Source organism: Mustelus asterias, chromosome 5 (genome assembly GCF_964213995.1).
Source record: "Mustelus asterias chromosome 5, sMusAst1.hap1.1, whole genome shotgun sequence".
NCBI classification, from domain to species: domain Eukaryota; kingdom Metazoa; phylum Chordata; class Chondrichthyes; order Carcharhiniformes; family Triakidae; genus Mustelus; species Mustelus asterias.
In genome coordinates, this window is record NC_135805.1 from 11601679 (window position 1) to 11617816 (window position 16138).

A 16138-nucleotide genomic window follows, 5' to 3' on the forward strand; every position below is an offset into this window, starting at 1 on the left:
TTGGGAAAAAGATACAAATGTCTGAGGACATGTACCAACCGAATCAAGAACAGTTTCTTCCCTGTTGCCATCAGACATTAAGTTGATCTTTCTCTCAACCCTAGCTATGACTGTAACACTACAGTCTGCACTCTCTCCTTTCCTTCTCTACGAATGGTATGCTTTGTTTGTATAGTGTGCAAGAAACAATGCTTTTCACTGGATACAATACATGTAACAATAATAAATCAAATCAAATCAGTGACCATCATTCTATTAATTTTAAGATAGTTATGGAAAGGGACAAAACTGGTCCACAGGTGCAAGTTCTAAATTGGGCCAAAGCAAATTTTGATGGAATTAGACAGGAGCTTGCAAGGGTTGATTGGAGTATCTTATTTGAGGGCAAAGGACCTCCGGCAAGTGGGAGGCCTTTAAAAGTGAAATAGCTAGAGTTCAGGGTCTAAATGTTCCTGTTAGGGTGAAGGGCAAGGCTGGCAGGAATAGGGAACCCTGGATGACAAAACATATTGGGCCTTTGGCCAGGAAAAAGGAGGAGGCTTGGCTTAGGTACAAACAGCTTGAATCAAGCGATTCCTTGGAGATGCATAGCGGATACAGGAATATACTCAAGAAGGAAACCAGGAGGGCAAAAAAGGAGGCATAAGGTACCTTTGGCTGAGAGGACTAAGGTGAATCCAAAGGGATTCTTTAAGTATATTAAAGGAAAAAGAATAACTAAAGAGAGAATAGGACCCCTCAAAGACCAAAGTGGACACATGTGTAGAACCACAGGGGACGATCGAGGTTCTCAATGAATATTTCTCCTCTATGTTTACCGTGGAGAACGACATGAAGACTTAGAACCTGGGAAAGCTAGTGGCGATATACTGGGGACAGTTCGCATTTCAGTAGAGGAGGAGATGGATGCATTAAAACGTATGAAGGTGGATAAATCTCCTGGCCCTGACCAGGTACATCCAAGAACACTGCATGAGGCTAGAGGAGAAATTGCGGGAGCCCTGGCTGAGGTATTTGCATTATTAGCCAAGGGTGAGGTACCAGAAGACAGGAGGATAGCAAATGTTGTGCCCTTATTTAAGAAAGGCTGCAAAGAAAAATCTGGGAATTATAGACCGGTAAGCCTAACATCTGTGGTGGGTAAGTTACTAGAGAGGATTTTGAGGGATAAGATATACAGGCATTTGGTAAGTCAAGGTTTGATTAGGAGTAGTCAGCATGGCTTTGTGCATGGGAGATCATGCCTTACAAATTTGTTAGGTTCTTTGATGAAGTGACCAGGAAGGTTGAGGAAGGCAGGGCGGTAGATGTAGTCTATATGGACTTCAGTGAGGCCTTTGATAAAGTTCCACATGGTAGGTTGCTCTGGAAGGTTAGATTACATGGAATCCAGGGGGAGCTGGCAAATTGGATATACAATTGGTTTAATGGTAGGAAGCAGAAGCTAAGGAGGAAGGATGCTTGTCGGACTGGAGGCCTGTGACTCGTGGTGTGTCTCAGGGGTCAGTGCTGGACTCATTGCTGTGTCTCAGGGGTCAGTGCTGGACCCATTGCTGTGTCTCAGGGGTCAGTGCTGGACCCATTGCTGTGTCTCAGGGGTCAGTGCTGGACCTATTGCTGTGTCTCAGGGGTCAGTGCTGGACCCATTGCTGTGTCTCAGGGGTCAGTGCTGGACCTATTGCTGTGTCTCAGGGGTCAGTGCTGGACCCATTGCTGTGTCTCAGGGGTCAGTGCTGGACCTATTGCTGTGTCTCAGGGGTCAGTGCTGGACCCATTGCTGTGTCTCAGGGGTCAGTGCTGGACCCATTGCTGTTTGCTATCTGTATGAACGATTTGGATGAGAATGTACAAGGTACGATCAGTAAGTTTGCTAAAATAGGTGGCATTGTAAACAGTGAGGAAGGTCATCAAAAATTACAGCAGGATCTTGATCAGCTGGGTAAATGGGCCAAGAAATGGCAAATGGAGTTCAATACAAATAAGTGTGAGGTGTTGCATTTTGGAAAGTCAACTCAAGATAGGACTTTCACAGTGAATGGTAGGGCCTTAAGGAGTCTCATGGAACAGAGGGACCTTGGAGTTCAGGTGCACGGTTCTCTAAAGGTGGAGTCACAGGTAGATAGGGCAGTGAAGAAGGCTTTTGGCATGCTGGCCTTCATCAGTCAGGGCATTGAGTATAGAAGTTGGGAAGTTATGTTGCAGTTGTACAGGACGTTGGTGAGGCCGCACATGAAGGGCGGCACGGTAGCACAGTGGTTAGCACTGCTGCTTCACAGCTCCAGGGTCCCGGGTTCAATTCCCGGCTCGGGTCACTGTCTGTGTGGAGTTTGCACATTCTCCTCGTGTCTGCGTGGGTTTCCTCCGGGTGCTCCGGTTTCCTCCCACAGTCCAAAGATGTGCGGGTTAGGTTGATTGGCCAGGTTACAAAATTGCCCCTTAGAGTCCTGGGATGTGTAGGTTAGAGGGATTAGCGGGTAAAATATGTGGGGGTAGGGCCTGGGTGGGATTGTGGTCGGTGCAGACTCGATGGGCCGAATGGCCTCCTTCTGCACTGTAGGGTTTCTATGACTGTGTTCAGTTTTGGCCTCACTATAGGAAAGATGTTATTAAACTGGAGACAGTGCAGAAGAGATTTACAAGGATGTTGCCAGGACTCAAGGGGACTGAGTTATAGGGAAAGATTGGACAGGCTAGGACTTTGTTCTTTGGAGCATAGGAGACTGAGGGGTGATCTTACAGAGGTGTATAAGATCACGAAAGGCATGGATAGGGTGAATGCACTCAGTCTTTTTCCCAGGGTTGGGGAATCGAGAACTAGACTGCATAGGTTTAAGTTAAGAGGGAAACGAATTAATGGGAACCCGAGGAGCAACTTTTTTTTTTTAAACGCAGAGGGTGGTATGTGTGTGGAATGAGCTGCCGGAGGAAGTGGTTGAGGCAGGGACATCGACAACAGTCCAAAGATGTGCGGGTTAGGTTGATTGGCTAGGTTAAAAAAATTGCCCCTTAGAGCCCTGGGATGCGTAGGTTAGAGGGATTAGTGGGTAAAATATGTGGGGGTAGGGCCTGGGTGGGATTGTGGTCGGTGCAGACTCGATGGGCCGAATGGCCTCCTTCTGCACTGTAGGGTTTCTATGATTTCTATGAACATTTAAAAGGCATTTGGACAGAGACATGGATTGGAAAGGTTTAGAGGGATAGGGGCCAAATGCAGGCAAATGGGGTTAGCTTAGATGGGAATTTTGGTGGCATGGACCAGTTTAGGCCAATGGGCCTGTCTCCGTGCCGTAGATTCTAGGACAGTTGAGGAACAATGGCGGATATTCAGGGAGATATTGAATACCTCTCAAGTAAAGTATATTCCTGAGAGGACAAGGAATTCCAAAAGGAAGATAAACATTCGATGGCTAGACAAGGAAGTCAAAGAGGACATAAAGGCAAAAACTAGGGCATACCAAACTGCAAAAGCTAGTAGCAAACTGGAGGATTGGGAGAATTTTAAAGTTCAGCAAAAGATTACTAAAAATAGAATCAAAAGAGCTTAGATGAACTACGAAAGGAAACTAGCAGAAAACGTAAACACAGATACCGAAAGCTTCTACAAGTATATAAAGAGGAAGAGAACAGCTAAAGTAAATGTTGGCCCTTTAGAGGACAATACTGGTGAGGTATTCATGGGGAATACTGAGATGGCAGAAGCACTAAACCAATATTCTACAACTGTCTTCATAGAAACATAAAAAAACTACAGCACAAAACAGGCCCTTCGGCCCCACAAGTTGTGCCGAACATATCCCTACCTTTTAGGCCTACCTATAACCCTCCATCCTATTAAGTCCCATGTACTCATCCAGGAGTCTCTTAAAAGACCCTATTGAGTTTGCCTCCACCACCACTGACGGCAGCCGATTCCACTCGCCCACCACCCTCTGTGTGAAAAACGTCCCCCTAACATTTCCCCTGTACCTACCCCCCAGCACGTTAAACCTGTGTCCTCTCGTAGCAGCCATTTCCACCCTGGGAAAAAGCCTCTGAGAGTCCACCCGATCTATGCCTCTCAACATCTTATATACCTCTATTAGGTCTCCTCTCATCCTACATCTCTCCAAGGAGAAAAGACCGAGCTCCCTCAGCCTATCCTCATAAGGCATGCCACTCAATCCAGGCAACATCCTTGTAAATCTCCTCTGCACCCTTTCAATCTTTTCCACATCCTTCCTGTAATGAGGCGACCAGAACTGAGCACAGTACTCCAAGTGGGGTCTGACGAGGGTCTTATATAGCTGCATCATTATCCCCGGACTCCTAAACTCAATCCCTCGATTGATAAAGGCCAGCACACCATACGCCTTCTTAACCACCTCCTCCACCTGCGGGGCCGATTTTAGAGTCCTATGGACCCGGACCCCAAGACTCAGAGTCTTTCCCTTTATATTGTACTCCTTCATCCCATTTGACCTGCCAAAATGGACCACCACTACGCATTTATCTGGGTTGAAGTCCGTCTGCCACTTCTCCGCCCAGTCTTGCATCCTGTCTATGTCCCTCTGTAACTTCTGACATCCCTCCAGACTATCCACAACCCCACCAACCTTTGTGTCGTCGGCAAACTTATCAACCCATCCCTCCACTTCCTCATCCAGGTCATTTATGAAAGTGACAAACAGCAAGGGTCCCAGAACAGATCCCTGGGGCACACCACTGGTGACCGACCTCCATTTAGAAAAAGACCCATCTATACCCAGTCTCTGCCTCCTTTGGGCAAGCCATGGGCAAGTCATGGCTGAGAATAATTAAGATTTTCCAAAAACTGAGGAACTTGGTGCAGTAACCATCACTTGGGAGAAGGTATTGAATAAACTAACGGGATTAAGGGCAGATAAATCTCCAGGGCCTGATGGTTTGCACCCAAAGGTTCTAAAGGAGGTGGCTGCAGAGATAGTGGATGCATTGGTTGTGCTAGTTCAAAATTCCTTGGATTCTGGTAAGGTCCCGTTGGATTGGAAACACGCTAATGTGACGCCCCTATTCAAAAAGGGAGAGAGGCAAAAAGTAGGAAACTATAGGCCAGTTGCTTGACTTCTTGTGGTGGGGAAGTTGCTGGAATCAATCATTGAGGAGATGACTGAGCATTTGGAAAGACAGAGCTCAGTCCATCATTGTCAGCATGTTTTTATGAAGGGAAAGTCATGCGTGACAAACTTGCTTGAATTCTTTGAGGACATAACCAGCAAGGTGGATAGTGGGGAACCTGTGGATGTGGTATATCTGGACTTCCAGAAGGCATTTGACAAGGTGCCGCGTTAAAGACTGAGCCAGAAGGTGAGATCGTAGGGGATTGGGGATAGAGTACTGGATTGGATTGAGCATTGGCTGACTAACAGAAAAAAATGTAACTAGCTGGGTGCCACAGGAGTCAGTCCTCGGACTTCATCTGTTTACAATCTATATAAATGATCTGCAAGCAGGGATAGAGTGTAACGTAGCAAAATTTGCGAATGATACTAAAATAGGTGGGAAAGCAGGCAGTGAAGAGGATATAAAAATTTTAGACAGATATAAATAGGCTAGGAGAGTGGGCCAAAATTTGGCAAATGAGTTTAATGTGGATAAGTGTGAGGTTATTCATTTTGGCAGAAAAAATAGAAAGACAAATGATCTAAATGGAAAGCAGGTTCAAAATGCGTCCAGGCAGAGGGATCTGGGTGTTGATGTTCATGAAGCACAGAAAGTCGGTATACAGGTGCAGCATGTAATAAAAAGGCAAATGGGATGTTGGCATTTATTGCAAAGGGACTCGGGTATAAAAGAAGAGAACTGTTGTTGCAATTGTATAGGGTGTTGGTGAGACCACATCTGGAGTATTGTGTACAGTTTTGGTCTCCTTATTTGAGGAAGGATGTGGTGGCATTGGTGGCAGTTTAGAGAAGGTTCATCAGATTGATTCCGGGGATGAAGGGATTGACGTATGAGGAGAGATTAAACAGTTTGGGCTTATACTCGCCGGAGTTTAGAAGGATGCGAGGGGATCTGATCGAGATAGATAAAATTTAAAAAGGGATTGATAAATGTAGACCAAAAGATTCCTCTTATGGGGCAATCTCAACCAACAGGTCGCAGGTATATATTGAGAAGTGGTTGATTTAAAACTGATATGAGGAGGAACTACTTCTCGCAGAGGGTGGTGAATTTGTGGAACTCGCTGCCCCATAGCATGGTGGAGTCTGAATGGTTGAATGATTTCAAGAAGGAGATAGATATATTTCTAATAAAGGGAAAGGAGGGATATGGAGAACAGGTGGGGAGGTGAATTTGAGACCAAGGAGAGATCAGCCATGATCTGATTGAATGGCGGAGCAGGCTTAAAGGGCTGAATTTGCCTACTTCTGCTCCTAATTCCTATGTTCCTTGTTGTTTATAGTGTACATGAATGATCCGGATGTGAATGTAGGAGGTACAATAAGTAAATTCGCAAATGTTACAAAAATTGGTGATGGTATATAGTGAGGAACAAAGCTTTAGATTGCAGGACGATATAGATGGGTTGGTCAGATGGGCAGGTCAGATGGGCAGAACTGTGGCAAATGGAATTTAACCCTGAAAAGTGTAAGGTAATGAATTTTGGGAGAACTAACAAGGCAAGGGAATATACAATGAATGGTCAGACCCTAGGAAAACAGTTTCGGTCCTTGCGGTAAGGAGCGCAGGAGGGAGGAGTGGGGGGGACCGTCCAGGAGGGCAGCAAAGGGAATGTGCTGAAGGCGCTGCTGTCGCCGCAATTGGCTTCAGGCAATCTGCTCAAAGGCTGCTCCTGAGTCAGGAAGAGGCAAAGGGGTTTGCCACGTCCCATGATGCGGCAGGTAGCGGGAGCGCCCACTGTGCCGGGCCACATTGTGGAGGCGGTGGCCTCTTCCTGGGAATGCCGCAGCCTCTCGCTGGCCTGTGTCAAGAAGGCGCTGTCGGCCGTCGGCTACCACAGGTCAACTCATCGGTGAACCAGGTGGTGCAGCTTACTGCTGCAGACATCCAGCACCGGGGCCTCAGGCTCCTTCAGGATCAATCGGCAACTGCTGGAGGCCACAGCTGCCCTGCTGCCACCCCAATTCCAAAGCCCAGAGACAAGATGAAGACGAACCCGCCTGGGTGAAGAAGAAGAAACTGGGAGGAGGTCAGAGGAAGGGAGCTTGCGGCGGTGGGCAGAGAAAAAGCACCAAAGCCACCGGCGTCCGGAGACTGGGCAGACGGCTCCAGAAAGCTGGCGAAAAGCCAGTGCCAAGAGTTTAAAGTTTATTTAGTGTCACAAGTAGGCTTACATTAACACTGAAGTTACTGTGAAAATCCCCTAGTCGCCATACGCCGGTGCCTTTTCGGGTACACAGAGGGAGAATTTAGCATGGCCAATGCACCTAACCAGCACGTCTTTCAGACTGTGGGAGGAAACCAGAGCACCCGGAGGAAACCCACGCAGACACATGCAGACTCTGCACAGACAGTGACCCAAGCTGGGAATCGAACCCAGGTCCCTGGCACTATGCAAACCATTGTGCCACTGTGCCGCCTCAAGGTGACCCAGTCGACAAGAAGGAAGGTGAAGAACTGGCGGCAGTAACTTAGAGAGAAACCAAGGGAACAACTGGGTGGCAAAAAGGTGAAGGAGGAAATAATAAAGGAAAAACAGAGGATCAGAGGGATCTTGGTGTGAAGACAGCAGGACAAGTGGATAGGGTGGTTAAGAAGGCATATGGGATACTAGCCTTTATTAACCAAGGCATTGAAGATAAGTGCAGGAAGTTTACGATAGAGCTGTATAAAACACTTGTTTGGCCACAGCTAGAGTGCTATGAGCAGTTTTGGTCACCACACTATAAGAAGGACGTGATTGCAGTCGAAAGGGTGAAGGGGAGATTCACCAGGATGCTGCCTGGACTGGAGCATTTCAGCTATTAAGAGAGACTGGATAAGATGGGATTGTTTTTCTTGGAGAAAAGAAGGTTGAAGGGGGGATCTGATTCCTGATCAAAGTGTATAAAATTGAGGGGCATTGATAGAGCGGATAGGAAGAAATGTTTCCCCTTAAAAGAGGGGTCAATAACCAGTAAGTAAACATAGAAACACTACAGCACAAACAGGCCCTTCGGCCCACAAGTTGTGCCGAACACATCCCTACCTTCTAGACCTACCTATAACCCTCCATCCTATTAAGTCCCATGTACTCATCCAGGAGTCTCTTAAAAGACCCTATTGAGTTTGCCTCCACCACCACTGACGGCAGCCGATTCCACTCGCCTGTGTGTGAAAAACTTACCCCAAACACCTCCCCTGTACCTACCCCTCAGCACCTTAAACCTGTGTCCTCTCGTAGCAGACATTTCCACCCTGGGAAAAAGCCTCTGAGAGTCCACCCGATCTATGCCTCTCAACATCTTATACACCTCTATTAGGTCTCCTCTCATCCTACGTCTCTCCAAGGAGAAAAGACCGAGCTCCCTCAGGCTATCCTCATAAGGCATGCCACTCAATCCAGGCAACATCCTTGTAAATCTCCTCTGCACCCTTTCAATCTTTTCCACATCCTTCCTATAGTGAGGCGACCAGAACTGAGCACAGTACTCCAAGTGGGGTCTGACAAGGGTCTTATATAGCTGCATCATTATCCCCGGACTCCTAAACTCAATCCCTCGATTGATAAAGGCCAGCACACCATATGCCTTCTTAACCACCTCCTCCACCTGCGGGGCCGATTTTAGAGTCCTATGGACCCGGACCCCAAGGTCCTTCTGATCCTCTACAGTACTAAGAGTCTTTCCCTTTATATTGTACTCCTTCATCCCATTTGACCTACCAAAATGGACAACGACGCATTTATCTGGGTTGAAGTCCATCTGCCACTTGTCCACCCAGTCTTGCATCCTATCTATGTCCCTCTGTAACTTCTGACATCCCTCCAGACTATCCACAACCTCACCAACCTTCGTGTCGTTGGCAAACTTATCAACCCATCCCTCCGCTTCCTCATCCAGGTCATTTATGAAAACGACAAACAGCAAGGGTCCCAGAACAGATCCCTGGGGCACACCACTGGTGACCGACCTCCATTTAGAAAAAGACCCATCTATACCCACTCTCTGCCTCCTTTGGGCAAGCCAGTTCTGGATCCACCGGGCAGCAGCCCCTTGGATCCCATGCCCTCTCACTTTTTCTAGAAGCCTTGCATGGGGGACCTTATCGAACGCCTTGCTAAAATCCATATAAACCACATCTACCGCCTTCCCTTCGTCAATGTGTTTAGTCACATTTTCGAAGAACTCCACCAGGCTCGTAAGGCACGATCTGCCCTTGACAAAGCCATGCTGAATATTCTTGAGCATACTAAATCTCTCTAAATGCTCATATATCCTGTCCCTCAAGATCTACTCCATCAGTTTACCAACCACTGAGGTTAGACTCACCGGTCGGTAATTACCTGGGCTATCCCTATTCCCCTTCTTGAAAATAGGAACCACATCCGCAATCCTCCAATCCTCAGGCACCTCTCCCGTCTCCATCGACGACGCAAAGATCATCGCCAGAGGCTCTGCAATCTCTTCCCTCGCCTCCCACAGTAACCTGGGGTACATCCCATCCAGACCCGGCGACTTATCTATCTTGATGCCATTCAAAGATTCCAGCACAACCTTTCTTAAAGTCCACATACTCAGTCCTTTCAGTCCACCGCACGCCCGCAGTACATCCACCCAGGTCCTTCTCCTCTGTGAAAACCGAGGCAAAAGCACCTCTGCCATTTCTACTGGTTCCGTACACTTTCCCACCATCACCTTTTATAGGCCCTATTCCTTCACGTCTCATCCTTTTAATCTTCACATATTTATAGAACGCCTTAGGGTTCTCCTTAATCCTACCTGCCAGGGCCTTCGCGTGACCCCTTCTGGCTCTCCTAATTTCCTTCTTTAGTCCCTTCCTACAAGCCGTATATTCTTCTAAATCCCTGTCTTCGCCAAGCTCTCTGAGCCTTTTGTACGCTTTCCTTTTCTTCTCGACTAGGTCCCGCACAGCTTTCGTGCACCACGGTTCCTTTAACCGACCAACACCTCCCTGTCTGCTCGGAACGTTGTCCTGTAGAACTCTAGACAGACATTCCTTGAAAAACTGCCACCTCTCTTCAGTACATTTCCCCGAGTCTCACAACACCAGGTTAAAGTCCAACTTGCTTATTTGGTAGCACGAGCTTTCAGAGCGTTGTCCCTTCATCAGGTGAGCCTACCCAGGTGGAGTTCAATCCTGATAAATGCGAAGTGATGCATTTTGGTAGAAATAATGTAGGGAGGAGCTATATGATAAATGGCAGAACCATAAAGGGTGAAGGGTGTAGATACGCAGAGGGACCTGGGTGTGCAAGTCCACAGATCCTTGAAGGTGACGTCACAGGTGGAGAAGGTGGTGAAGACGGCATATGGCATGCTTGCCTTTATAGGACGGGGCATAGAGTATAAAAGTTGGGGTCTGATGTTGCAGATGTATAGAACGTTGGTTCAGCCGCATTTGGAATACTGCGTCCAGTTCTGGTCGCCAAACTACCAGAAGGACGTGGAGTCTTTGGAGAGAGTACAGAGGAGGTTTACCAGGATGTTGCCTGGTATGGAGGGGCTTAGTTATGAGGAGAGATTGGGTAAACTGGGGTTGTTCTCCCTGGAAAGACGGAGGATGAGGGGAGACTTAATAGAGGTGTATAAAATTATGAAAGGCATAGATAGGGTGAACGGTGGGAAGCTTTTCCCCAGGTCGGTGGTGACGTTCACAAGGGGTCATAGGTTCAAGGTGAAAGGGGGGAGGTTTAACACAGATATCAGAAGGACATATTTTACACAGAGGGTGGTGGGGGCCTGGAATGCGCTGCCAGGCAAGGTGGTGGAGGCGGACATACTGGGAACGTTTAAGACTTATCTAGATAGCCACATGAACGGAGTGGGAATGGAGGGATACAAAAGAATGGTCTAGTTTGGACCAGGGAGCGGCACGGGCTTGGAGGGCCGAAGGGCCTGTTCCTGTGCTGTATTGTTCTACCCCAGTCCAACATCAGGGGACATAGATTTAAGTTAAATGGGGGGAGGTTCATAGGAGATGAGAGAAAAAACTTTTCATCCAGAGGGTGGTGGGAATCTGGAATTCATTCCCTGAAAGGGTGATAGAGGTGGGAACCCTCACAACATTTAAGAATTATTTAGAAATAACAAGGAGACAGTTCCAGATCTCCAATACTTCTGCCCCTCCCCACACGATATTGCAATTGTCTTTTAGATTAATCTGACTGCATCCTGACCATGCAATATACTTCTCTAACAAATCCACTTTTAATTATACATGTTCTAAAAAATTAGATAAAATGTTTGTTAGGGTGCCATTCTCAACTTGGTAAAGGTGGGTAACTAGAAGTAGAATATAAACAGAAGCTAAAGCAAACACACCTGAGGGAAATTGATCATTCGGACTGGAATTAGAGACTCCATCAACCTGGAACAGGGGAAAAAATATTAAACACAAATACATTCAGGTCTGGAACTAGGAAAGGCCATTGGTGAATGTCTGATTTCTAATGTATTAAGTGTCAATACTTGACAAGACTATTTGTAGCAGGACTTGCAGTGTCCAAATTAGAGGCCCTGATTTCAGTTCCTGAAGACAAGAGTCCAAAGTCTGAACATTGCCAAGGACTAAAAGTCCTGGGCTAGGGAAAAAAAACAAAATACAGAATATAAAAAATATGGTAAGGGAAAAAAAGCTTTTCAACTCATTAATTAAGCTCCAATTAATGCAGAACTTCAAACAAACTGCAGTAGTCTATTTCAGTTATAATGTACTATTGTTCCTACATTTCTAACTACGATGGTAAAATGGGATTTGGACAAATCTTTATCTGAAGTGAGATTTTACATGGATGGAACAGAGATATAAGTTTAAATTCAGGAGATTTAGGACTGAGGAGTTTGTTTCCATATAGACAGAGGGTTTTGAGGATGTGGAATACATCAGAGGTAGTTACTGAAATGGAGCCCATTTAAGAATAGATAACTAGGTGGTTGTCATAAAAGTGGGGTCGAGATATGCCAACAGAAAACAGGCATATAGAATTAAGACTATAGATTATCTGGAAGGTAAAAACTAACAGATAGGTTGGGGTGAATATCTTGCCTCTCATTTATAATTTCCATGTTCTATTTCATTTTTTCATTGATCCGCATATTTTACAGAAGAGCTAGAAAACAATTTCAAATAGCACAACACACCTACCTGTTCCTGACTTGGATAGGCTCAACATCAAAGTAAGGTCTGAGAATATCAATATTACCGTACAGATTGAAAGCTTTTGATGCCTGCCTCTTGCCTGCCTGCCACACCTGCAAGAGATAAACCAAATGTAACAGTGGCAGATCCTTTAATGGATGCCTGTGTCATAAATTAACATATGTTGGGGATTAAAACAGGTCAGACAACAACTGTGAAAAGCAGTGCCCCAGCAAAGGTTGACATCTGGTAATAAACATAGTGAGAGGTGAATGCACCACCAAGTTTTTTATATTTGAACATGAGATACGGTCGCTGGCTGGACCAGCATTTATTGCCCATCCCTGAGTGTATTTAAGAGTTAACCACATTGCTGTGGATCTGAATGGTGTGTCCATGCTCAGACAGTGGCTGAGGAATGGGATTTTTAAAAATTCATTCAAAGGACATGGGTGTCGCTGGCTGGGCCAGCACTTATTGTCCATCCCTAGTTGCCCAAGAGCAGTTGAGAGTCAAACCACATTGCTGTGGCTCTGGAGTCACATGTAGGCCAGACCAAGTAAAGACGGCAGATTTCCTTCCCAAAAGGATATTAGTGAAGCAGATGAGTTTTTCCAATAATCGACAATAGTTTCATGGTCATCAGTAGAATCCCTACAGTGCAGAAGGAGGCCATTCGACCCTTTGAGTCTGCACCAACCACAATCCCACTAGACCCTATCCCCATAGCCTCATGCATTTACACTGCGAATCCCCCTAACACTAAGGGGCAATTTAACATGGCCAATCAATCTACCCGCACATCTTTGGACTGTGGGAGGAAACTGGAGCATCCGGAGGAAACCCACACAGACATAGGGAGAATGTGCAAACTCCACACAGACAGTGACCAAGCTGGGAATCGAACCCGGGTCTCTGGCGCTGTGAGGCAGCAGTGCTAACCACTGTGCCACTCAAAAAGATTCTTAGTTTCAGATTTTAAAAAAAATTGAATTCAAAATTCCACCATCTGCCATGGCGGGATTCGAACCTGGGTCCCCAGGACATTAGCTGAGTTTCTGAATTAATAGTCTAGCGGTAATACCACTAGGCCATCACTTCCCCAATGATGTCCCATGTTCATGGGGATGCATTTTAAGAGGCTGAGGTGTCCCTGGATCAATTGATTTATTCCCATCCTTAATTGTCCTTGAACTGAGTGCTAGACCACCTCAGGGGGTGTCAAGAGTCAACCACATTACTATGGATTTGGAGTCACATGTAGGCCAGAAACCTGGTAAGGACAGCAGATTTCCTTCCCTAAAAGACATAAGTGAACCATTTGGGTTGTTATCACAATTGACAATGGTTTCATGGTCATCATTAAACTTTTAATTCTAGATTTTTATTTAATTCTAATTTCACCATCTGCTGTGGTGGGATTCAAATGCAAGTCCCCCGAGCATTACCCTGGGTCTCTGGATTACAAGTCCAGTGACAATACTACTACACCACCGCCTCCCCCATTAGATTAGCACAGATGTGTTAAGTTCTCAGTGCCAACCACAAGACTCAAGTTCAGTGCTTGGTGCCAGGAGTTATGTGAAGGCCACTTTGAAATCTGAGGACTACTAGAACATAGAAAAACTACAGCACAAACAGGCCCTTCGGCCCCACAGGTTGTGCCGAACATATCCCTACCTTCTAGACCTACCTATAACCCTCCATCCTATTAAGCTCCATATACTCATCCAGGAGTCTCTTAAAAGACCCTATTGAGTTTGCCTCCACCGCCACTGACGGTAGCCCATTCCACTCGCCCACCACCCTCTGTGTGAAAAACTTACCCCTAACATCTCCCCTGTACCTACCCCCCAGCACCTTAAACCTGTGTCCTCTCGTAGCAGACATTTCCACCCTGGGAAAAAGCCTCTGAGAGTCCACCCGATCTATGCCTCTCAACATCTTATACACCTCTATTAGGTCTCCTCTCATCCTTCGTCTCTCCAAGGAGAAAAGACCGAGCTCCCTCAGCCTATCCTCATAAGACATGCCACTCAATCCAGGCAACATCCTTGTAAATCTCCTCTGCACCCTTTCAATCTTTTCCAAATCCTTCCTATAGTGAGGCGACCAGAACTGAGCACAGTACTCCAAGTGGGGTCTGACAAGGGTCTTATATAGCTGCATCATTATCCCCGGACTCCTAAACTCAATCCCTCGATTGATAAAGGCCAGCACACCATATGCCTTCTTAACCACCTCCTCCACCTGCGGGGCCGATTTTAGAGTCCTATGGACCAGGATCCCAAGGTCCTTCTGATCCTCTACCGTACTAAGAGTCTTTCCCTTTATATTGTACTCCTTCATCCCATTTGACCTACCAAAATGGACCACGACGCATTTATCCGGGTTGAAGTCCATCTGCCACTTGTCCGCCCAGTCTTGCATCCTATCTATGTCCCTCTGTAACTTCTGACATCCCTCCAGACTATCCACAACCCCACCAACCTTCGTGTCGTTGGCAAACTTACCAACCCATCCCTCCTCTTCCTCATCCAGGTCATTTATGAAAATGACAAACAGCAAGGGTCCCAGAACAGATCCCTGGGGCACACCACTGGTGACCGACCTCCATTTAGAAAAAGACCCATCTATACCCACTCTCTGCCTCCTTTGGGCAAGCCAGTTCTGGATCCACCGGGCAGCAGCCCCTTGGATCCCATGCCCTCTCACTTTTTCTATGGTTTTTCTACTACTCACAGATAGATCTCCTAATAACTGGTACCAATGGCCATGGATCTTCTCCTCAGTCCTGTAAATTAGAAGTGGCTCAAAGAGAATTAATCACAAGGTGTCTTCACCCTGAATGAAAATACCAGACCCAACAATGGCAGATGCAGTATAATGTGGATAAATGTGAGGTTATCCACTTCTGCAGCAGATTATTATTTAAAGGGTGTAAATTGTGAGAGGTGAATGCTCAACGAGACCTTGGAGCCCTCGTGTATCAGTCACTGAAAGTAAGCACACAGGTACAGCAGGCAGTAAAGAAGGCAAATGGTATGTTGGCCTTCATAGCGAGAGGATTTGAGTACAGGCATAGGGACGTTTTACTGCAACTGTATAGGGCGTTGGTGAGGCCACACCTGGAGTATTGTGCCATTTTGATATCCTTATCTGAGGTAGGGTGTCCTTGCTACAGGGTGGTAGGCATTGCTATAAAGGGAGTGCAGTGAGGGTTTACCAGGCTGATTCCTGGGAAGGCAGGTCTCTCATCTGAGGAGAGACTATGTCGGTTAGGATTATATTCACAGGAGTTTAGAAGAGTGAGAGCGGATTGCATAGAAACTTATCAAATTCTGACAGCATCAGACAGGGTAGATTCAGAGAGAATGTTCCCGATGGTGGGAGAGTCCAGAACCAGGGGTCATAGTTTGAGGATAAGGGGGAAACCTTTTAGGACTGAGGTGAGGAGAAATTTCTTCACCAGAGAGTGGTGAATCTGGGGAATTGACAACTACAGAAAGTAGTTGACGCTAAAAGATTGTGTGGTTTCAAGAAGGAATAAGATATAGCTCTTGGGGCTAAAGGGATCAAGGGACATAGGGGGAGCAGGGGAAATGAGGATATTTATTTCGATGGTCAGCCATGATCAAAATGAATAATGGAGCAGGCTCAAATGGCCTAACTCTGCTTCTGTTTTCTGTGTTACACGAGACAAAACCTTCATCCATACCTGATCTGCTACATCTCGGCCCAGCTGCCCTTTTAACCCCTTCACACCGAGGAACGCCGCATCATCTTCCTCTGTAACCACAGGTTCCTCAGCACCATCATCTTCCTCTTTCAGTTGTTGATGCATCTCTCCCATATCCTC

General features: G+C 46.4%; 1 protein-coding gene across 1 annotated transcript in view; it reads right to left on the reverse strand.

The window, feature by feature from the left end:
- The window catches only part of yipf3 (Yip1 domain family, member 3), a 37797-nt gene extending 21665 nt beyond the window's left edge, over positions 1 to 16132 (reverse strand). Inside the window, exons 1-3 of the mRNA XM_078212168.1 lie at positions 15998 to 16132; positions 12286 to 12392; positions 11463 to 11508 (exon numbers count right to left, since the gene is read on the reverse strand). Coding sequence (XP_078068294.1) covers positions 11463 to 11508; positions 12286 to 12392; positions 15998 to 16132 — 288 coding nt within the window. The remainder of the gene's footprint in view (positions 1 to 11462; positions 11509 to 12285; positions 12393 to 15997) is intronic.
- Positions 16133 to 16138: the final 6 nt, after the last annotated feature.